General features: G+C 39.3%; 1 protein-coding gene and 1 long non-coding RNA gene across 7 annotated transcripts in view; one reads left to right on the forward strand and one right to left on the reverse strand.

Annotated features, from left to right (window-relative positions):
• The window catches only part of RYR2 (ryanodine receptor 2), a 727,531-nt gene that overhangs the window by 362,411 nt on the left and 340,368 nt on the right, over positions 1-24,752 (reverse strand). For all 6 annotated transcript variants that reach the window (XM_050950348.1, XM_050950346.1, XM_050950344.1 and 3 more), the window contains 5 exons: positions 24,504-24,668; positions 22,005-22,126; positions 20,865-21,048; positions 19,726-19,861; positions 13,124-13,219 (listed from right to left, as the gene is read on the reverse strand). In XM_050950348.1, the coding sequence (XP_050806305.1) occupies positions 13,124-13,219; positions 19,726-19,861; positions 20,865-21,048; positions 22,005-22,126; positions 24,504-24,668 (703 nt within the window). The remainder of the gene's footprint in view (positions 1-13,123; positions 13,220-19,725; positions 19,862-20,864; positions 21,049-22,004; positions 22,127-24,503; positions 24,669-24,752) is intronic.
• The window catches only part of LOC127049568 (uncharacterized), an 838,950-nt gene that overhangs the window by 351,369 nt on the left and 462,829 nt on the right, over positions 1-24,752 (forward strand). The gene's annotated exons all lie outside the window — the stretch shown is intronic.

Here is a 24,752-nt window from a genome sequence, read left to right on the forward strand (position 1 = left end):
AGCCAGAGAGCGGTGGCTGCTGGCCAGGAGTCCGGGGGAGCAGGCATGGGCGTAAACCACTACAGACACAAAGAAGGTGGACGTGATGAAATAAGCTTGAGAACCATTGCTGTAGGACACACAGATCCATACACTCCACATCTCACACAAAGTCTATTATTTAAAGATAAATATTTGTCTGAAAGTGAATTTAACTTCTTTTCAGTTTTAAAGATTTCAATTACTTGTATTCCAGCCAAATTCTGTCTCATATCTACTTGGCTCCTCAAACTACATCCAGTAAGCCCGAGGGAATATAAATTACATATGGGAGTTTTAATATGACTTTTATATCGTTTTTTAAACTGAGAAGAAAGAATCTAAATGGTTTATCTTTAATTTGATTTTCAGCTCAAAACCCCAAGGCCAATTAGGATTCTAAGTGAGAGATTTGAGATTGACCTACTTCACATAGATATCTTAAATCTGGGGATAGCTAACATTAAAGTTTCCTAGCTTTCTAAATCATGATGGCACCAGCTTGTGATTTATAGATATTTACAAATTATTGCTAATCAGAATAAGAATAAAATAATTTAAAATATTTTATATATTGACAGATTTTCAAAAAATACTGTTTCTTATTATGAGAGATAGGATCAAATTCTGTTAATTGTATTCACTTTGAGAAGGTGACGGATTACTTAGATAAAGGAAATGCGGTAGATCTAATTTACCTCGATTTCAGTAAGGCGTTTGACACGGTTCCACATGGGGAGCTGTTAGTTAAATTGGAAAAGATAGGGATGAATATGAAAGTTGTAAGGTGGATAAGGAACTGGTTAAAGGGGAGACTCCAGCAGGTTGTATTGAAGGGTGAACTGTCAGGCTGGAAGGAGGTCACTAGTGGAGTCCCTCAAGGATCGGTCTTGGGACCGATCTTATTTAACCTTTTTATTACTGACCTTGGCACAAAGAGCGGGAATGTGCTAATAAAGTCTGCGGATGACACAATGCTGGTTGGTATTGCTAACACGGAGAAGGACAGGGATACTATTCAGGAAGATCTGGACCACCTTGTAAACTGGAGTAATAGTAATAGGATGAAATACAATAGTGAAAAGTGCAAGGTCATGCACTTAGGGATTAATAATAAGAATTTTAGATATACGTTGGGGACGCATCAGTTGGAAGCGACAGAGGAGGAGAAGGACCTTGGGGTATTGGTTGATAGCAGGATGACTATGAGCCGCCAATGTGATACGGCTGTTAAAAAAGCAAATGCGATTTTAGGATGCATCAGGCGAGGTATTTCCAGCAAGGATAAGGAGGTGTTAGTACTATTATATAAGGCGCTGGTGAGACCCCATCTGGAATATTGTGTGCAGTTCTGGTGTCCCATGTTCAAGAAGGATGAATTCAAACTGGAACAGGTCCAGAGACGGGCTACTAGGATGATCCGAGGAATGGAAAACCTGCCTTATGAAAGGAGACTCAAAGAGCTTGGCTTGTTTAGCCTGGCCAAAAGAAGGCTGCGGGGGGATATGCTTGCTCTATATAAATATATCAGGGGGGTTAATGTTAGGGAGGGAGAGGAATTATTTAAGTTTAGTACTAATGTAGGCACGAGGACGAATGGGTACAAATTGGATATTAGGAAGTTTAGACTTGAAATTAGACGAAGGTTTCTTACCATTAGGGGAGTGAAGTTCTGGAACAGCCTTCCAAGGGAAGTAGTGGGGGCAAAAGACTTATCTGGCTTTAAGACTAAGCTTGATAAGTATATGGAGGGGATGTTATGATAGGATAGTTTAATTTGGGCAACTGATCTTGGATTCTCACCAGATAAGTCTGCTCAATGGTCTGCGGGGAGATGTTGGATGGGATGGGAACTGAGTTACTGCAGAGAATTCCTTCTTGGGTGCTGGCTGGTGAGTCTTGCCCACATGCTCAGGGTTTAGCTGATCGCCATATTTGGGGTCGGGAAGGAATTTTCCTCCAGGGCGGATTGGCAGGGGCCCTGGAGGTTTTTCGCCTTCCCTTGCAGCGTGGGGCATGGGTCGCTTGCTGGTGGATTCTCTGCAGCTTGAGGTCTTCAAACCAATTTTGAGGATTTCAATAACTCAGTCCTGGGTTAGGGGTTGTTATAAAAGTGGATGGGTAGGGTTCTGTGGCCTGCCTTGTGCAGGAGGTCAGACTAGATGATCATATTGGTCCCTTCTGACCTATGAGTCTAAGTTTATTGTCTACCATGCAAATATGCAAATAAGCAAGCACAATTCTGCCCAAAGTATAAGTCATTCTTAATAAGGAGACTGAAATGTAGAACTAAACAAAGCCAGGGTGATCATGGCTCTGCAAAATCTCAACAGATACTCTTTCCCCCCCCACAACCAAAATCAAAACAAGGGGTGATCTAAAACTGGATCCTCATTCTATTTAAACTCTAAAGTTTAGACAAATTATTCTGATTCCAGACTCTCTTCTGACAGTGTTTTGCCAAGTAAGGTGTTGTGGTGTTTTAAGTGTTACTGTTATTCTAATCGAACTGTCTGACATGAGAGAGTATAGACAATTCTAATTTAGAAAACTTGCCTGATTTCCAGGTAGAAATGATCACATTCCCCTGACATATTTTCTAAGTGGTTTACTTGACGAACAAAGAGTCCACGCTCGATTATAATTGACCTTAAATAGCTTCTTCTGAAATTTCCTTTGTAATGCAGTTAGGATTCAGATAGAAGTGCTGAAAATGGCTTAAGTTTCAATTTGGTGAGCGAGAATACATCAGGGAATCACTGGAAATGTGTTTATTATGGTCCCAAATGGTTTCATGCTATCATTTCATGTAGTGGTGCTTATAATGGGAATATTAACAGACTACCACCTACGATCTTAGAAATGGTATTTTGTAGCCTAACTACTCTCCATTGAAAGGTATCACTGAAGAAATGGATGTTCTGCTTAGAACCATGCACATCTTCAAGTCCTGTGTTGTTCTTCTCACAGCACACAGTCAACTTGTGGAACTCCAAGACTGTGGAGGCTGTGAAGGCTAGGACTATAACAGCGTTAAAAGAGAACTGGATACATTCATAGAGGTTAAGTCCATTAATGGATATTAGCCAGGATGGGTAAGGAAGGATGTCCCTAGCCTCTGTTTGTCAGAGGGTAGAGATGAGAGGCAGGAGAGAGATCACTTGATCATTGCCTGTTGGGTTCACTCCCTCTGGGGCATCTGGCATTGGCCACTGTCGGTAGACAGGATACTGGGCTACATGGACCTTTGGTCTGACCCAGTACAGCCATTCTTATGTTCTTATTTTCACTGGAAGAAACTCAAGAAAACATTCACTCCAGGAACATAACTTAGAAAATTTCCATAGTGAAGCTGAAGTAAATTTCAATCTGGCCAAGAGAAATTGCTATTTTTCCTTTACATATGGTACTTTAGAAAAATATATTGATTATTTTAGTGGAATACCTCATGTGATTATACTTTGGTTAAAAGATATAATTTCAAGAATCATTTATTCATTTTGTAAACATATCATTGCAAAGCATGTGGTATGTATACTTTTTGGCACACTCCAACAAACAAAGCTTAAAGTTAAGCACACAAGTCCCCTTAATTTCAATCAAACTATTAACATGCTGAAAATTAAGCATATGCTTAATTGTCTCAGAGGTCAGAGCTCTTGGCAACTTGCAGAATTGAGCCTCAGACATTATTCAGGAAAGCTCAAACATAAGAGTGAATTTGCAGATCATGTTAGAATCAGGCAGCCAGAACTAAAGTAACCTACTTTTTATAAGATCAGTTCAGAACCACCTGCATTTGAACTCTTGTACCACAAATGACAATCTTCAAGACTTCTGTGGCCTAGCACAGAAGCTGGATGCATTTGATTGACTGATTGAAGGTGGGATTTTCAAAAGCACCTAAGTGATTAAGGAGTACAAGTCTCACTGAAAGTCTGTTAGGTGTTTCTGAAAATCTCACCCTTAAACTTTTATACAGTGCTTATCACTAGCTCCCAGCACATCATAAAAGCACAGAAGTAAACATTTTAAAAACAAAGATTTCAAAAATCTTTCCAGCCTCTAATAAGCTCCTCAATAGAATGAGCCTTATTGTGCAACAGAATTGCACAGGCAACTTGTTAATAAAGACTCCTTTACAATTTATAATACACCTCTGACCCTTTACTACATTACCATAAATATGGATTTTCAAAGCTAAATTTTCAAAAGTGACTAGTGATCTTGGATCACAAAAACATGATGATTGGAGAGTGCCCAACTTGAGATAAATTAAAGGGACCCTTTAAGGGGATTCAAGTTGTTAGGTTAGTTCTCATAGTGTCCTTCGGTCAGCAAAATAGCCACCAAATGCATTGTGTGTCTTCTGATGTCTTGTCCTGAACCAAATCTGGTATGTTACTAGGTAGGATGCCTGAGAGAGACAAGTATCCATTGATGACATCCAATGATTGTGGTTTAGGTCTTACGAGCAAATGGCGGATTCAGTGGGATTCAAACTGGACTCACCTCCCCACAAAAAAAAATCAAGGGACCCAAAATCCTAACTTGTTTCTGAAAATCATAATCCCAGTATGCTACATAAAATGTGAAACAATCTTATAAAATTACTGCATTGTTGACTATTCAAAACTGCTTTCAAAAGAACAAATTGGTACTCAAATTCTATGCAATTTCTAAGTTGTAACAATATTTCCTGAAGGTGGAACATAGCTGGAAAGGGATCTTAACTGTGGTTCTGTCAATTTTTAAATGATTGATTTTCTTTTCACCTCAAGTCTCATACTCAAGTGTTCATGAAAGCAAAGCGTTGAAAGCACCAACCCAATAAGTATCCCCCAAATGGTGCCAACAACTTCCATCTTGTGCTGCAACATCTCCTACATATAAAGGACCTTGTCTTCCTTATGTGAAAACACCCATATTCTTCCAGTACTGCCAGCTCCAGTGATGTTCTCCAGTCCTTAACTGTAGAATCCCTCCACTAGTCATCAGCGCTCTGGGGAGCTACCTGTGCCCAGGCTGCAGCACAGACACAACAGTGCTTCCTTAGCTCCATATATAGTTGCTGCCTCAAATCCCCAGCTGCACCAAAGAGGAGTGCCATGAAGAGCCAGGAGCCCAGACATCTAGGGGCTAAGTGAAATCAGCACTGCTGTGGGGGCAGCAGGCAAGTGTGGATGCAGACAGGTGTATATTAGCATTTGTGCTCCCCCCACCATGCTGCACATTCAGATCTCCTGCCAGAACACCATTTTGATGTAGAAAGAGAGAATGGAAGTAAGAGAGGGAAGGAACTGACATGTTGGGGGCAGGAACAGTCACAGTGGGGCTCTGTGCATGGATGCATGTGAGAGGGAGGGTCAGCATTGGTGCCCTGGAAAAAAGGTAAGAATTATTTTAAAATTATTAGGATTAAGGGCAAACCCGACACTGAAATCAGAAATGCACATTCCCAGCAAGGTCAGAGGTTCTTATGATATTTTAACCCTAAAATGCAGTGGTGATGATATAAAAAGTCTTATTTTTTCCATGAGGATATCTCCACTGTCCACTACCAGAAATAACCCCTGAAAAAGCTGTTTTCAACATTTTGAGCCAGCTGTTCTCAGGGTGCAGTGGGACCAATGTAGGCAGATTTAGATTAGAGCTGTTAGGGATGAAGGTTGTCTTTTGCTATATCTGTAAAGTGTCTAGCACAAAGGAGCCCTGAACATAAATGGCACTGTGAATCACAGAACTGTAGGACTGGAGGGGACCTTGACAGGTCATCTAGTCCAATCTCCTGCACTCATGGCAGGACTAAGTATTACCTAGACCATCCCTGACAGGTGTTTGTCTAACCTGCTCTTAAAAATCTCCAAAGGTGGAAATTCCACAACCTCCGTAGGCAATTTATTTCAGTGCTTAACCACCTTGACAGTTAGCAAGTTTTTCTTAATGCCAGCCAAACAACACTTGCTACAATTTAACTCCATTCCTTCTTGTCCTATCCTCAGAGGTTACCAAGAACATTTTTTCCTCCCTCCTCCTTGTAACAACCTTTTATGTACTTGAAAATTGTTATGTCCCCTGGGTTTTCTCTTCTCCAGACTAAACAAACCCAATTTTTTCAATCTTCCCTTACAGGTCATGTTTTCTAGACCTTTAATAATCCTTGTTGCTCTTCTCTGGACTTTCTCCTATTTGTCCTCATCTTACCTGAAATGTGGCACCTAGAACTGGACACAATACTCCAGTTGAGTGGAGTAAAGTGGAAGAATTACTTCTTGTGCCTTGCTTACAACATTCCTGCTAATACATCCCAGAATGATGTTTGCTTTTTTTGTAACAGCGTCACACTGTTAACTCATTTAGCTTGTGGGCCACTATGACCCCTAGATCCCTTTCTGCAGTATTCCTTCCTGGACAGTCATTTCCCATTTTGTATGTGTGCAACTGATCATTCCTTCCTACGTGGAGTACTTTGCATTTGTCCTTACTGAATTTCATCCTTGAACTTCAGACATTTCTTCGCTTTGTCTAGATCATTCTGAATTTTAATCCTATCCTCCAAAGCACTTGCAACCCCCTCCCAGCTTGGTATAGTCCACAAACTTTATAAGTGTACTCTCTATGCCATTATTTAAATCACTGATGAAGATATCGAACAGACCCAGAACTGATCCCTGCGGGACTCCAGTTCGCATGTCCTTCCAACTTGACTATGACGCACTAATAACTATTCTCTAGGAATGGTTTTCCAATCAGTTATGCATCCACCTTATAGTAGTTCCATCAGTCCCAGTGCCAGCCCTAGCACCAATTTAGGGATGAATTTGCTCAGAGATTGTAGCAGAAAGACACAGAAATTTTTTTCACAATGAAGAATTCAAAGTAAAGAATTACATATGAAAATGATGAAATTCCTGAAATGGATTGTGGGAAAATCAAGACTATTTTTAAAAGCTGATGCTAAAAGACAGAGCAATAGAGGTCATTTTAACACAGGTGTCTGCTGCCCTGCACCAGGATTCCCCCTCTTTTGTGAGTTTCCCATCAAAGGCAGTATTAGACATCACTGCATGAGGAGACTAGCATGGCTCAGGGTCCCAAAGTGACAACTCCACTTCCCTCACTAACGAGAATCAAACTTCTAAACATTGGCATATACTGTCAGAATATCTAGTAAAATGGTGAAAGCATCCTTGCAGAATCATTCATATCAGTTGTAATCACCACCAGCTGAGACATGTCACTACTTGGTAAACGTTGTGACAGCTGATCCCAGTTCCTATGGTGAGGGCAGTGCTTGCACTGACATTGACGGAATATTTTCCCTTGGCATCTCAGGGACAGAGAGTAGTGGTGAGGGACAGGGATATGTATGTGTTTCTTATTACAAAGCTGGGGGGAAAACAGGCAAATCAGTTGCCTAGGGATATGTCTGCCTCCATGGCTGCTGCTGATCCTCTGAAGACTACTGAGGCAACAAATTTAACTTACACCAAGCGATGATCCATGACTGACATAACCTACAGTATTAAGGAGAGCTATTCAGCAATGGAAATATGCCGTTTTGACATAAGAGTACCACAGAAAAAGGCTGAAGAGAACAAAAATGTTGTGCCTGTGACATGGAAACGTTACCTCCTGCTGTGTTTTCAAATGTCTATGAATCTGATGTATCTGATAACCGTTGTGCAACATTCAGGGCACAAAGGAAAAGCACCAGTGTACTGGTGGCACTTTTGCTTTAATATGTCAACTGAAAGTATATGTTGGCATATGGGAGAGGCATAAGAAACTATTTATTGGTGGAAAGGAGGCAGCAGAGGATGGAGCAGCAGGTTAGAATTCTGATCAGTCTTCTCACAAGACATTTAGAATCAATGCATGATGCAACTGAAAGGTGGCTAGTTATGCTGCTGCCAGTTCACAGACCTTGTTGCTGGTACCACAAATAGTGGTACTGTGTATTTTATACATTTTGTTGGAGCCCCTTGATATGGTTTGCACCCCAGTACTGGGACAAATAAGATCAAGTTGCCCTGTACCCCAGAGAGAAACAATGTAACAACCAAATGACAAAACAAGAAGGGATGAAATATGACTCAAACCAACCATTTAAAAACGCAACCAAGTCACTGTTATTACTGCTGTGATCACTCTAAACTTCTTCTGTTCCTAAAGCTCCTGACTTCAACAAGTTGCAGATTAATGCACAACAATACCAGAACCGCATGTAGGTTTGTATTAAAAAAGTGCACACCTTGATGACAAGTGCAGTTCCAGGTTTCCATATAACCACAGATTTGTGAACAAGTAGGCAGGGCAAACTGAAAACATGACATGACAATCAAAGCACGCTGAATGTTGTTCAGTTCCATTACCCTTCTGCTCCAGCCCAGAGATACATTGCCCAAAAGCTATTGCTGATCCCATTGCTAATGATCAACTCTCAGAGTGCTGCATATATTACTGTAAACGCCATTATGTCCATACTCATTGTGAAAAAATAATGAAAAACACACTCAGGAACACAGGAATTGCCGTATTTTATCAGACCAGTGTGTCACAACCAGGACATGAATGATCTGACCTACTGACTGGAGCAGGAATCAGGAGTCAGACAGGGTTAGGTTCAGGGATGCTGACACATGCCCGGCTTAAAGTGGTTTCCACCATATACAGAGGTTACAGTTTTGTTCAATGGCTTTCAAACCCACACTGTACAAATTGTTCCAACGTCACTGGTCAGGTTTCCAGGAAATCACAGTTCACGACAGGCCAGAGGACAAATCAAGGTCAGGTGTCAGTCAGGGAAAAGTTACCAGGAGATCAACAGCAACCACTAGGAGCAGGTATCTCAGTGGAAGCAGTCCAAAGCAGAGACAACCTAGCTGCATGTACTTCTTGTTTCTGTGCTAGGTTTATATAGAAGCTGCCAACCAATCAGGACCCCCAGCATTCTGCCAATCGGATTCCAGGACTGGGGTCCTCTATGGAGTTCAGTTCCTATTCTGACAACAACTAGCAGGTCACTGAGTGACAGGTTGGAGCTTACCAGTGCTAACAAGCCCTCTGGACCATGATGGTTCCTGATACAGAGGTTGTCAATTACAGTAGCTAGAATCAGATGTTTCAGAAGAGAAAGTACAAGAAATCCAATACTAGATGATTATATAATAACCTGACTACAAGAAAAGTTTTTTTTCCCCAACAAAAAGAAGTTGGTGGTTGGCTTATGTCTTTAATAAGGTTAATACAACTTATATATTTTAATCTATGTTATATAACTGTGATGTTATTATTATCCATATTACACCAAATAAGTGTTAATAGAATAAGTTAAGACTGTTAATGTTGCTGTCATAAACAGATAGTTAAGGGTTAATATCTCTTTTACCTGTAAAGGGTTAACAAACAGGGACCCAAACACCTGACCAGAGGACCAATCAGGAAACAAGATACTTTCAAATATAGGTGGAGGGAAGCCTTTGTTTGTGGGTTTTGGGTTTTGCTTTGTTCTCTCTAGGCTCTGAGAGTGACCACACATACCTACAAGCTCTCTAATCTTCTGTTCCAATTTTGTAAGTACAAAAGTAGAAAGACGGGAGGGGGAAGGGGTGATTCAAGGAGTTGAATCACGGTGGTCTCCTAGTATATCCAGGGTGGGAAAGAGCTGGGAGGAAGAAAAGGAGGGGGGAAGGGAAATGGTTCATTCCCCTTTGTTGTAAGACTCAAGGAATCTGGGTCTTGGGGGTCCCCAGGGAAAGGTTGGGGAAGACCAGAGTTTATCAGGTACTCAGAATCCTGATTGGTGGCAGCCTATCAAATCTAAATTGGTAATTAAGCTTAGGGGAATTCATGCTAGTACCCATATCAAAAAGAAAGAAAAAATAAAAGGTCTATCTCTGCAATTTAGATGGTAAAAAGTTACAGGGTCTTTCAGCTTATAGACAATAGAAAGAAAACTTTCTCCAGCAGAAATACAATTTAGAATACTTTCACCCAAATACACAGTAAAACTTTACCAGCCAGATACACAGTTGCAAATACAGAAAAACAATTAAAAAGACTAAACTGTCTTTCTACTTTTGTACTTACAAAATTAGAACAGAAGATTAGAGAGCTTGTAGGTATGTGTGGTCACTCTCAGAGCCTAGAGAGAACAAAGCAAAACCCAAAACCCACAAACAAAGGCTTCCCTCCACCAAGATTTGAAAGTATCTTGTTTCCTGATTGGTCCTCTGGTCAGGTGTTTGGGTCCCTGTTTGTTAATCCTTTACAGGTAAAAGAGACATTAACCCTTAACTATCTGTTTATGACAGTTGCAATGTCCGAAAACCAAATGTAAGGAAATTCTAGAAATAAGACTGCCTGTACACTGTAATTTGGCTCTCTTGTGTATATGCGTTATGATACAGTCTTTAATTACATGGTCATATACTATGCCATGCCACCCTTGCTTCTCCACTGCTGTTGGTGGCAGTGGCACTTCCTTCAGAGCTGGGTGCCCAGCCAGCAGCTGCCACTCTGTGGCCACGCAGTTCTGAAGGCAGAGCGGCTTCTCACACCCCTCCCACCTCTCCAGAACACATTCCACACCACCTGCAGTTGGAAAACCTCTGTTCTAAGGTTTTAAAAGAATTACCCTGAATGCTGGTAAGTTAAAAACAAAAGTATGTTGAGCTGGAAGAGTAACTTTAATGATAATGTGAATCCCATGCTTAGTTTATTCCTTCCAGGGGAGGTAGAAGCAGGGATCCTTGGAAGCACAATTCAGCAATCAAAGGTGCCCAGATCCATCATTAATAGCTTCTCTAGAGAAAGTGCCAGTTGGTCACCCCAGACATCAAGATGTCCTGGGCAGCTGGCACAGGGCCTAATCAAGATAGTAAGGAAATTAAGTAATTACATGGGGAATAACTCAGATATACCTGCTTTGCTAGATTGTAAGCTCTGCAATTTATGACCAGCCCATGCTCCTTCCTGTTCACCTTGTACAAGGCTAACTGTGAGGGGTGGGAAAATGCTCAGAAAGTAAAAGAAAATGTATGTATGTATCCAAGATAATCCCAGTGGTTAATACTTACAATATCGCCTATGACTGTGTTAATTTATTAATTTCACTTTGGTTCTGTGAATGCCATGTTACATTTCAACCTCCACTTTGAATATAAGCTTCAATGTGGCTTTGAGCATTTATTTTTAAGCGGAAATTTAACATATTTTGGAAAGACTATGTAGGAAGCTGTGACAGAGCAATCAAGAGCTATCAACACTGAATGTGCCTACCCTAGCAGAACAATGGATTTGCTACCAGCAGAACCACTGACCAAACAATGCTCTGCCCAGAAGCCCTCAGTCATTTCACCACCAGAAGACAGACAATCAGGCTAAGAAGGATGAGGAGGACACTCAGGAGGACTGCATTCAGCAGTTCAGTTTTCCATACATCTGCAACTCAGTTGTGCTTTTCAAGGCTAAAGTGTGTGTATAAGAAATTCCTTTGTTTAGCCTGTAATTCCTTGCTTTACTGCCACAGTGTCCATGAAGAGCATAACTAGGAAATCAGAGCTCCCACAACGAGGTGGACTCTGAAGAATGTATCTAAGCAACTGGGGCTCTGGGAAGCTGTGGCACTGGTTCCAGAGTCAGACTGTGGGCTCCTACTGCTGAAGTACGGTGTCATGGAGTCTGCACTTGAGAGTGCATATGAGACTCCCTTAAAGCTAGGAACAATGATCAGTCTTAGCCCAGACCCAGGGGGTATTAGATGCACATGGGATCAAATCACAACAGACAGGCGCTTGTTCAGAGAGCGAGACAGGACCAGGTTGTGACACCACCCACTTCAACAACACTCAGGTTTACAAGCACTTCACATTAAGGATAAAATTAACCTCAGTGCAGTAGGCCACTATAAGGCGTATGCACCACTTAAGTCCCTCTTGGACTTTACATTGTCTCTCTGCACTGGGGTAAGCTTCACCCAAAAGGATTTGAGCAAAGCAAACTCAACTTAAGTCATAGGTGCTTAAAGATAATTCTTAGATGCATGAGGGATTCAGTGGTTGGAGAAGAGTTAGACTTTTTATTAATGTTTTAATTATATTATTTTGTTATTTTGAAAAGCAATTGGCAGCTTTAAATGTGGAAATAAACAGTATAACAAAGACACACTCCTTTCAGACAAACTTACTTAAGGGCCATCTTTCATGATAGTATTCTGCACCCATACTCATTGCATTAACATCAGCCACTTTAAAGTTCTTTGGTAAACTCTTTCCCCACTCCCCCGTCTCCATCGCTCAAATGACATGGATAATCTGACCAATACCAGCATTGTTGCTATTTACATAATACAACCAGATTTTGCATTGCCAAGATCTTTTGGAGTTCTAAAACCAGATAATTAAAATACAAAAATAAGAATTCTTCAATTTCACATTTAAAATAAAACTTCATTTTGGTTTTAAGTATGCTAATAAAAGTAATATTCCCAATAACCAAAACCAGAGTTTCAAAACAGGCAAATGTATTTTATGCAGAAAAAAATGTAACCAACAATTAGAGCCTTCTCACACCACACATTCAATGCACATATTAACCAATCTAGCAATGAACTTAGAAGGTACTGTCCTACCTTAAAGCCAACACAAAGATTTGCTGGCAGGATATGCTGTTTGGTGGCTAGTCATGTGAGCAATCCTGCTTATGTATTTTGCCTCAGTTGGAAAATGGAGATAATAATATAACCAGGTAAGCAAGGATGAGACCAAATTCAAATGTTACTCAAAATAGAAATAGAAATGAAAGAAAAAGGAAAAAAACACACTAATTTATTAATTCATAGCTTTCCATAGATCTGTAGACAGACCTAGTTTTTAATCACTATGCAGTACTAAATACAAAAAGAGTATCAAAAGCATACCTAGAACCACAATGATCAGTGAAAGATATGGGTCAAATCTTGCCTTCCCCACTCCAACCTATTTTCCCATCAGCACAAAAAACTCAAAACAGGATGACTGAATGAGTGCTTGATACATTCTTTATACATTTTTGAAGAAGAAACTGGGAGGGAAAAAGAGAGAGAGAATACTGAAAAACATACCAGAGGAGGCTTCCAATCTTTCCAATCTGCTGATCAACCAGTCAAGAGATCCAGAAAATTGAGCACAGTTTTTACGATTCCCTCTAATAAGTGCCGCTATTAAAACAAGAAAAACAGAAAAAAAAGTTGATAAATGCATCCAATTCACATTAACAGAAACCCCATAATTCCTGTGATAAACCATGATCCAACCAACCAGATGCAAAACAACTTGGCAAATCATTATATTGAATAGTAAAATTTGTAGGATTTTCTCATCATCAAACTGCCCATTGCTGTAAAAAAATTATCTAAAGCCAACAGTCATCTTCCCAGATCCCTTCTTGAATATCAAAGTAGCTCATTTTGAAGCAACAAAAAGTAAGTCCATTGGTATTCCTGAACAAACCCCGATATAGCATTACTGTTGGAGGAGCATGAGGGTACTGGAAAGATCAGGAACAAAGGAACTTCTACATAAAATCTAAATGGAAGAATGATGTTACCATCACTTATCTCTAAATTAAGGAGACCAGAAGAGGTTTCTGATGGTAACAAGGCTTCACTCTTCAAAATATCATGTCTTAAGATAACACTGTCAAATGCTTCTTGTAAGCTATCACAAGTAGGGTTAAAGTCATCCAAAAAACAAAAAAAACCCACAAAAACACACCCTGGGCAAAATTCATCCTTGGACAGAAATGGAACTACAGGTGGAGAGAAGTACATAGTGATGATTTCAGGACTTGAAAAACCTCTCCTTCTTCCCGGGGGGAAAAAAAACCATCAGGGACTAACAATTCCATCTAGAGTGTGTAACAGTGCCAACTGCTGTTCTTATGCAAGTTTCACATGCAGCTCTACCAAAGCATCAATCTTAATCAGAAACTTCCCTAGCCATTCTCTTCAACAGAGATTGCTGATCACACTGGGAGACAGGATAGTTCAAGGATTAAGGAGACCAGGTCTATACCTGGCTCTGCCACTAATTAATTGTGTGACTTTGGGCAGCCACCGAATCACCCTATACCTCAGTTTCCCCATCAGTAAAAGGGGCTAACAATGCTTGCATAACCTCCTAAAACAGTTTGTGAGCCTCAGATGAAAAGTACTATATGAGGGCTAAATATTGTTATTAGTTATCTTATATTGTGCAATGGTTTTGATATATTGATTCACTTCCATTAGGAAACGCATTTAGAGCCTTAAAATTGTGGCCTCAGTATGATTTGAAGCTACATCTGCTGCAGACATGAAAGGCCAGGTTATGAATCCTTTACATCACTAAACCAGTGGGTTGACAGAGTAGTTTCAGGGAAGCAGAGGAAGAGAGGCTGAAAATCTAATGGTCTACAGCAAATCATCTTTCTCTGCTCCTGTAGAACCACACTCTGAATGGGAAACGGTGATCAGAGAATAGTTCCACTAAAGCTTTATTTAGAAGCATTCAGCTGTAGCTGTAGATACTTTTACTACTGTTCAGGTAACCAGCACAACTAATCACAAAGCACAGAGAATCTCTAAGGGCCTGTTATGGCAGAAGGGATGTAGAAGAGATGCATTCCTAAATCACACATTTGAAATATAAAATTCATCAAAAGTACAAAAGCTCACATTCCACATAGAAGCTAACTTATTTAAATATTCTGTTTTCTTAAAAGGGTCATTCTTTGTAACAATCAATTATAAGACCATGTTCTGAGCTAGTATATTTAAGAGGCTATCAAGCATTTTGATTACACATTTCATTTTTCAGAGTTCCTGAGCCATAGCATTTTTAATGTTAACTATGACTGAAAATGAAACAAACTTTTCTCAGTATAAACCTGTTTCTGGTTTATATGACTGGAGGCAACCATCACTCTGGATGGAAACATTTTATGAAAAATTCTCTTTCAGGTACTTACAAGGCCCACATACCCATAATATCACAGTCTCTCACCATTTTTATACTCACACCACCACTACTGAAATGGATGCAAAACCCTTAGTCTCTGTACCTTATTTTGCCTTACAGCTCCATCCTTAAAATGGAGACAATATTATAGTTCCCTACCTCACTTGAGTGATGTGAGGATAAATTTCAGTAATATTTGTGAGGCACCAAGAACGGTCTGCAAAAGTCCTTATACCATGCAGCGTAGTTTTAAAAAAAAGAAAACAAACAAACAAAAAGACCCATGAGGTTACACTCCAGGGGAAAATAAAAGTATTGAACAACTGTTACTTTTCTTAGCGCATGGGGCTGACTAAGACAGAATTCCTCTGGAAAAAACACTATGTGATCATGTAATAAGATATTATAATGTGCACACACACATAAGGGGGATGAATTAACCTTATTTTTGACATTTCCTAACTCCTCAGTGCTTCCTTTTGCAACCTTTGAACGTAGAATTTTTGCATGGACTATTACAATGAATTCCAATCAATCAACAATGCATATTATACATTAGATTCAATTTTTATTTTATTATAGGTGGACCCAACCTTAATGCTGGCATTTCCTAACTTCTGAACACTTGTCTTTGCACTCTTATTTTGAGATATTTGAATGTAATATTATATACTTCATATGTAATTGTAGGATCATTTTAATATTTTTTCCATTTTATAATAAAAATGATGCTATCAAGGTGCCAAATAACCCTATTCAGCACGTACACAGGTTAAGTGTCTCCTAGCAGGCAACATATAGCAACTATAAAGAACTTCAACGACAGCAAGCAAAAAATAATAAAAATAACTATCTGAAATTCTACTACTGGCAGTCTCCGAGTCCTTTAAAGTTTCTCTTAGTCTGTCCCGCTTCTATGATGGTGGTGAAAGTGACAAACTCCATTTTAAAATTTACATTTTCAAGGTTGCCTTTTAAGGCTTATAACAAGGACAGAAAACTAACAGGATCGGTAGGAGTGGTACTATCAGGCACTGAACAGATAATCAGTTGTTGAAATAAAAGCATAAAATAAAGATCCAACTTCTAGGTCCGCATTCTCTGGAACTTGCTGTGTCATTTTACCCTTCCCTTTATCCCAAACCATGTGTTCCCCCTCTACATTTCAGAACAGATACAAGTGATAATTGTACAATCACAATCATTTTACCATATAAGTTATTACCCTCATAGTAAACAGCATAATCTGAGGACATAAATGGCCACTGGGATTAAGTATTCCAAAGAGCTACTTGATAAGCATTCACTACAAGTAATACAAAGAAAAACAGAAAAGCAAATATACGTAGTAGCCACTCCATTCATTTACTAGTGATAGATCTGGTTTCTCCGATATTGCCACCATATACCCTATTTTGACACTTGATGCTCTCTCATTTTCTCATTACAATCTACCATTCACCCACATTCTCAGTGACCTTACGTTGATTTTCGGTCCAACCTGAGAGACTTCTGTCCCCTCTGCCCTGTTCCCATTCAACTTTTAGCCCTGGATCAACTCTCCAACTTACCAAAATGGCCACTCACTTCACCCTGTCTTCATTAAACAGCGCTCCTTCTCTGATCACTCAATAGAGTTCCTTTTCTCTGAACACCACCCACTTCCTCCTTCTGCATTTCATATTTTCCCTCTGTCCGCTGCCCACATCTGGCTCTTCTGTGACCATCAGTCCATCGATATCCATGAATGCTCTGCCTCCACTTCTCCACTATTGAGTCAGTATCCTCTCTACCTCCCAGGAAGCCTTTGCCTCTCTATTTTATACCACAAAATGCTTTTCATTTATTCCCAACATTCAATTCCTTTGTTCCTTGCTGCCTAATGCCTCTGAATAAAGTCAATAAGCTATGCAGACTTCCATCCATTACAACTTTGTACTCTCTCTTGTTAATTCAAACAGCAGCACTACCTCTCCTCCCCACTGACTCATATACCTACAAGCTTTGCTGCTTGTTCATGACCTTCAGCTCCCTCCCCCTTAAGCCTTTCAGATACTTCTTCCCTCCTCACACAATATCTCACCAGCTTTCTGCAAAAAGGCTGATCAGAACTACTGTGATCTCCCTCCTCTTTTCGCTACTCCTTTTTCCCCTCATCCTCTGAAGTTTCCCACCTAATCTCTACCTCCAAAACCTCCCTTATGCCTCACTCATCCAGTTTAAAATGCTGTGTTATCATTCTACCAATAAAACATAGCCATGTGCTACCTCAGCCCCTTCACTTGTATGCAGTAACCCATCCCACTACTTATATTGCTTATATTGACACATTACGATTGGGAGTTTCTGGGGATGGGCAGCATGCCTTCTAATATGTCTTTACCATGTACATTATGGATATGAAAAAAGAAACAACTATAACTAACTAACTAAATAAAAAACAAAGCAAATTAACCATCCCACAGCTTAGCAAAAGTGCAGCTCTGGGGAAATGACTGCCTTTAACTAGTTTCAATAGAGGATTCCATTTTTATTCAATTTTCCTTGGTCTCTAATTCTGCATTAATTTTGCATAAGAAGCTGTTAAAATCAGCATCTGGTCACTATTTTGCAACAAATTAAATAAGAAAAGATTAGTTTCTCATACCAGTATATGACTGTATAACAACAAGACCACCAGAGGGTCTCACTCAGTCAAAGGAGTGCCCATCCTAATTTGTGATGCCCTAGTAACATGATAGAAACACTATGTGCTCACAATGACTGAATATATTTCTGATAGAGAATGCACACACATTCTGTAGCTCCTCTGTCAGGAAATACACTGCAGTCATTTTTATGGATGAAACACAAGACAACCCCAGGTAGAGGTTTGTACATTTCCTCTCTCTTAAGGATCAACTATATGCCACAAACAACAACAACAAAATATCTCAGAAACCAGGAATGATGACAACATCAACCACTTTGATTTACATACACACTCAATGTGAAACGATGGTTTGTGGAAACAAGGCAAAGTAAATGATATCTATCTATCACCTAGGAAATTACCAAACAGCAGTTTCATTGTTCAGTACAGCATAGTGAAAAAATCTACCATCCCCAGATCAAGAGCAATACGCTGAAAAATTACCTACCAAAAAAAGATATAGTAATTACATGTCAAGCCTGTTATATAATGGTAAAGATGTCAAAACAAAAACCTGCAAATGTATTTTGCTATGCAATTACAACATATGGAAACCAATCATGGGTGGTGGAGGAGAGACAGTAGGTGGGATGACAGACTGAGATGGAATGAAAAGCTTGTGAGGAAGGGAAGAAAAAGAGGGGACAAGGAAATTGGAACTGGTAATAGCTCACAAGGAGACTGGAACTCTGAAGGGAGAGACAAGGACTGACTTGACAAACAGACTGGGACGAGGAGCCTGAGGAGTAGAGACTGGGACAGGTTAGGCGAGGAAAATGGGACTGTAACGAAGTCAGGGGTGGAGAAGAGACAAGACTCTCTGCACCTTAAGGTCATTAAACCATGATTTGAGAACTTCAATAACTCAGACATAGGTTAGGGGCTTGTTACAGGAGTGGGTGGGTGAGATTCTGTGGCCTGCATTGTGCAGGAGGTCAGACTAGACGACCATAATGGTCCTTAAGTCTATGAATCTATGACTGGGGCAGGTTGGAAGGGATGATTTGGGCATGGGGGAGATGGGCAGAAAGGTCTGTGCCCACTAGCAAACACTTCCCTCTGTAGCCTGAATGAGACCCAAGATACCTGAGTCTCACCATTCCTGTGTTGCCAGCAAATACCTGAAACCCACTGGCAAAATGTGTGCAACATCCTTCCTCCAGTGCTGGTCTACATATAATGCAACATGATTTCATGTAGCAAAATCTCTGCTTTTATCTGATCCACATTGCGAGGGAAAGAATGGAACAGTACTGTGGCACGTTTTGTCTGTTTTATCTGAAAAAAATGGCAGCTATTTGAAAGCTGCTCACAGGGTAAGGAATGTTTAATTAGTTCTGGCAGAGTATGGGTGAGGCAGGGAAAATATAGCAAAATAAATGTAGTTTATAATGGTGATTTTGAAGTTTATTCCATTGTTTCAGAAGTGAAGGATTTATTTTTATACAGTCATTTTTCTCACAACTGAAGAGTAGCCACATCTGGGATCAAAAAATCAGCCAACAGGAGCAGCGTATAATAACAGAACAAACCTGTTAGAGGCAGGAAGAAGAATACCGTATCCAATTGAAATTATTACGGGAAATGTTCAGGGAAGAGAAAGTTACTACACAAGTGAAAGTTTGACCATGACACCACGACCCGTACAAAAATGGTCATGGGAACTTTAATAACCATAAGTAGTCAAGATCTTAGTTTTATATCATGCAGAAAACAGCACTCCTCACACAGAGACTGCACTTTTATGCATGTTTATACAGAACCTGACAATGACTGAGACCTCTAGGCAACACTACAATATAAATATTTTTTCCAACCACATGCAAAACATCATGGATTTGTCAAGATATCCATTTACTTTAATCATGGCATATTCACTTCATTTTATTCATAATTATTCTCCCATACTCACTGAAATGGATGATTTTCTCCAATATCTAGATAATTTCAACAGTCTTTGGTTTCAGATTTTCATTTCAATTGAATAGGTTAGTTTGCTGTCAAAAAATCCCAGACAGCCACAATGTGTCTTACCTAGTAATTCATACAAAGAATTCAGAATAGATTTCCAAGTCTCTCCTGCTTCCTTTCCAGCTACGTCAGCAAAATGGGCTGCACTACTGTACACGTGCAAACGATCAATGCATTCAAGGACAAGGTTGATCATACCCTAGAAAGAAAAATTCCAGGTTTTCAAAGAAGAAAGTATCTCTTCAGTACAAAGATGTCAATGTAGATTAAAAGAAGACATGACAAAAAAGAAAAATAAATGTAAAACACAAAGTAGATACGTAGCAGACGCAGCCAGCTATCTCTGGGGAAGTTATTAAGGAAGATGATGAAGAATGTTTTACAGTGCTTTGCTGCTAGCATATTTGCTCTATAAGTCTTCCAAAGTAAAATAAAATACCTGAGTTCCAAGATCAATTACTAGCGGAACTAGTAAAGTAAGTGGGATAACACATGCTTAAAGTAAGGCACATGCTTAAGTACCTTGCTGCATCAGGGAATAATCCAGTATAAAGAGGGAGCTAAAGAGTCTTTTATGACAATAATTACTAATTACATTTGAGAGGAGAACATAAGATCATAATTCAGGAAGCCTGAATGGCACCTTAGTAATTCTGATGTTCAGAAAATGGTGCTTTTTTTAAAAAGGGAAAGAAAATAAAACCTTTAATTTCCCCTCCAAAAAATCCAAAAAAGTACAGATCACAGGCAGGAGAAGACCCCAAAAAGCTAATGGATATCCCACATAAGCAAGGCTAGGATCAGATGTGCAGCCATCTCAAAATAAAAATAAATTTTAAAAAATTACTGAAATGATTTATCAGTTTAGATTCTAACAATTGATGTATTTGCAACAGAAATTTACTAAAACTAGGCTCAGCATTACAGATTGCCAGTTACATGAATCATCCATGAAACTCTCACAAAGAAATTAGATATTCAAAATGATGCCATTAAAGCAGGTAGTTTAACATCAAAATGTCCTCCCAAAAGCCGGTTTTCAAAATTGACAGTGGCCCCTACTGAGCTCCATGGTTGCTCCTAAACCTGGGCTTCCCACAAGACACCCAATGTTATGTTATTGTTAGGTCAAATCAGTTAAAAACCCTACTAGTGTACACAATGTGGGAAGTACAGTAACAATGTAAAGGAAAAAAATCTACCTCTTCCTGGAAGAGATTTTGTCGATTCTTCAGTGCTCTTAGTCTGTTCTGTTTGTCTTCATGTTCCAAATGTTCATCTGGCAGGTGAAAGTAGCCGATCAAGTCCTGAAGGCTCAGACTAACTGACTCAATGGGAAAGTCAACTGTGGAAGATTTCACTTTCTTGCTGAGAGAATCAAGGCCCCTAAAGTGAGTTGCAAACACTTCTCTAAGTTTTGGAAATGAATTGGTTTGTCATTGTCTTTTTTTCTCTTCACTGCTCTAAAATCAGACCTGAGTTCTCTGCTCTAAGACACTGTCCTCTCAATGTTCCTCCTTGCCAACAGTAAGTCAAATGCATTGGGAAAAGAGAGTTGGTAAAAGAGACTTATACCAGTGCCATTTAGCTTTTTTTAAATAACCAGAATAGATACTTCTTGGTGTTTCACCTCCATATTTGGAGTGATGAAGGAAATATCAGGGACAAAACAAAGGAAACACAACTTATACACCTACTCAGAGTGTTTCTGCGTTGTCACCTCACTTACACGCTAAATGAAGAGCTTCATAAGGCAATAAGAACATAAAAATATATCAGCCAAAATGGAGTCACACTCAGTATTTTATTACTCACAACCAGTACAAATAAACAAAACCATAAAAAGCTCTAAGCAGAAAGGATGAGTGCTATAACTGGTGCCCATCTACAACAGTTATTGTACTGTACTGCTACTATTTTATGCAGTGACACTATTGTTTCATTTTTCCTGCCAAAAGCATCAATTTGTTTGTTGATATTATCAAATTTTAACTACAGTTAGAAAATAAAGCAGTGTATGGCCTGTTTGATAGTCTCCCAAATTCTGGCAAGTGAAATTTTTCTTTTATACTTAATTTGAACCTTAATGTCAACATTCATATTTATAAATTTATATCAAGATTGAAAGAGAAGGGGAGATCAGAAATGGAGAAAATAAATGGACTGTAGTTCTTCTGCAGATTTCCCTTTGCTGATTGTTGATAAAGAATTACAAGGACTGTTATTACAAATATTGGTCTTTTTTTTGCAAAGTTAAATTGCTCACTGTGATGTCAATGATCATTTGGGGTGGGACATGGGAAAGGAAAAGGACGACAAAAAGGGACCACATTAAAACATACCTTATAAACCTGTTGAAAAGGAAGACTGTACTACGGATGACTCGTGCTGTATGGGATTCTTCATGCTGAGATCTGGACAAGGTCAACCCATCATCCATATGGCCTTCATGGTGCATTATAGCCTGCAATATAAACACAAAGACCAGTCATTGCAAAGAAAAACATAAGGAAATTCCATGTTCCTTATTTGTAAAATATGTAGTGAGAGGGGAGAGGTGGAGTAAATACAAAAATACATACAGAGAAACCAAAGTTAATTAAAATCAGATTAGTCTGTATTTTACTGCCTGGTACCATTATACAATAGTATTAATTAAAGCATGTCCAGTTCCATGACAATTTTAGTACTACCACTTCTGAAAGGCTTACTTACAAAGTCATAAGAAGTCAGCATTTTCCACATTAAGGTCATATCTGGAATGTATATGGCTTTACCTCCATAGGAAAGTAAATATATGGGCATAAATTAGGAATAAGAACCATGCTGAACGTCAGCTCTTTCCCCTTATCCACCTGCACATAAAACCTTCTAAAATTCAGCCACCTCCAGAAATGGGCTTTTTGCTGACTCTGGCTGCCAACCCTTTTACTGGCCCTCTTTCTTAATACACCCAGGATCCCTAGAGAAAAGCTTAGATTTGCTCATGACTAACGACTATGTTTTTAAAGGTATTAAATCCCATACACACTAGTGTATTAAACTATGTTAGTTAACACATTCTTAAACACCAATGTTCTACTGTAAATGTTTGAGGATACTTTTTATGTGAAAAAAAATTGTACATACTAACAACATAAATAAACCACACTTTTCTTAACAGAACTGTGTTTATGTTGTGCTTAAGATTTCACATGCACAAGAATAAAAAATCAAAGTTATGGTTTCCCATTACTTGGCTGCATTAGGCCTGATTAGGGTGATCAGATATCCCGATTTTATAGGGACAGTCCCGATATTTGGGACTTTTTTTTATATGGGGTCCTATTACCCTCCACCCCCGTCCTGATTTTTCACACTTGATATCTGGTCACCCTAGGCCTGATCCAATATACACTGATTTCAGTAGTAGTCTTTCTACTGAGTTCAATGCATTCTAGATCAGGTGCTATGTCCAAGTTGCTGTGCAAACTATAACTTCAAATTTCCTGAGTGAGAGAGAGTATAAAATCTTAATCTTAATATTACATTGTTGTTGTTGCCACCTTCCTGGTTAAATATTTAAAGATGCATTTAAAAACAGAAAGACAAACTGCTGGTGCATTTATTTGATAAACTCATTCAAATAAATTCTATTTCAGACAAACATTCAAAGTGAACGCAGAGTTTTATTTTATCCCAGGCATTTTCTTCATTAAGAATTAACTTCATGACATTTTAGAAATTTAAAAATTAAAAAAATGTCTTATATAGCATCTGAAACTCGGCTCAAGAGTGAAAAGCACCTTTTCCCTCCTTTTCAATGCTCAAATAATCACAAATAGAATCATCATACTTTGGGGGGGGGAAATACACCTGTGGACTTAAAATAAGAATAAAAAATTTCTGCACAAAAGGTAACACTTTCAAAATATTGCCAATACCTGAAAGCATGGACGTTGAATGCAAGTGCTTTCTCAACCACAACTATAGAATATTGAAGAACTGAATTCTACATGGCACTGTGAGTATTCTCAAACTGTTATATGGTTCTTTCCTGCAATGAGCTAAACAGTTTCCCTTTGAGCACTATCAAATTCAAGAACATTTGTAAGCTAACAGCTGTAGACTAACAGTAATAGTTGGATTTAGTTTTAGCTTTGTTAGGAATTGATGCATGCTGCCATCTTGATTTTTGAGACTACACATACTTTAGGATAGATCTTCATTGCAAGAAATGACACCTTCTTAACTAAGGGCTGGTCTACACTGGGTGGGGGGATCTAAGACACGCAACTTCAGCTAGCGTAGTTGAAGTCGAAGTATCTTAGATCGATTTACCTCTCGTCCTCACAGCGCGGGATCAACGTCCGCGGCTCTCCCTGTAAACTTCGCTACCGCCGTTCGCACTGGTGGAGTTCCGGAGTCGACGGGAGCACATTCGGGGATCGATATATTGCGTCTAGATGAGCTGTGATATATCGATCCCTGAGAAATCGATCGCTACCCGCCGATACGGCGGATAGTCTAGATGTACCCTCAGGTTAGCTAACCCTACTTAGCTTACTCAGGTTAAAACAACAGTGAAGACACAGCAACTTGACTTTCAACACGGGTTAGCAGCTTGAGTTAAAAGCCTATAAGGGAGCCAAATTGCTCTGTCTTCACTGCTATTTTAACCTGAGTTAAAACCAAACTTTTATTTTATTTTGCAGTGAAGACAATCCGTAATATCTGATATAAAAGATGGCTTAAAATATTTGAGATGTAGAAATTAACAGCAGCCTTTGATTTTCTTCACATTTTTCTCATGTCGCACACAGTTCTGAGTGAATGAAATGTACCTTTATTCACAGTCTTACCTTGCGTTGCACAGATCCCATTCTTACAGACTTTGCATCCACAGACTGGTACGTGAGCCACAGGCCTGTGTCTGCATGTTGTATGTAGCATACTGAGTCACCATATTTTATTTCAGGTGCTCCCATTCCATCAACCTCTTTTCTTATCCCTATATCCAGTTTTTCCTAAAGTGAAAAAAGGTGCAAGCACAATTAATCAATAAACACAGCAACAAATATTGAATGCTGGATGTTATTTTCTTTGACCGA

The sequence above is a fragment of the Gopherus flavomarginatus genome, chromosome 4 (genome assembly GCF_025201925.1).
Source record: "Gopherus flavomarginatus isolate rGopFla2 chromosome 4, rGopFla2.mat.asm, whole genome shotgun sequence".
Classification (NCBI taxonomy): domain Eukaryota; kingdom Metazoa; phylum Chordata; order Testudines; family Testudinidae; genus Gopherus; species Gopherus flavomarginatus.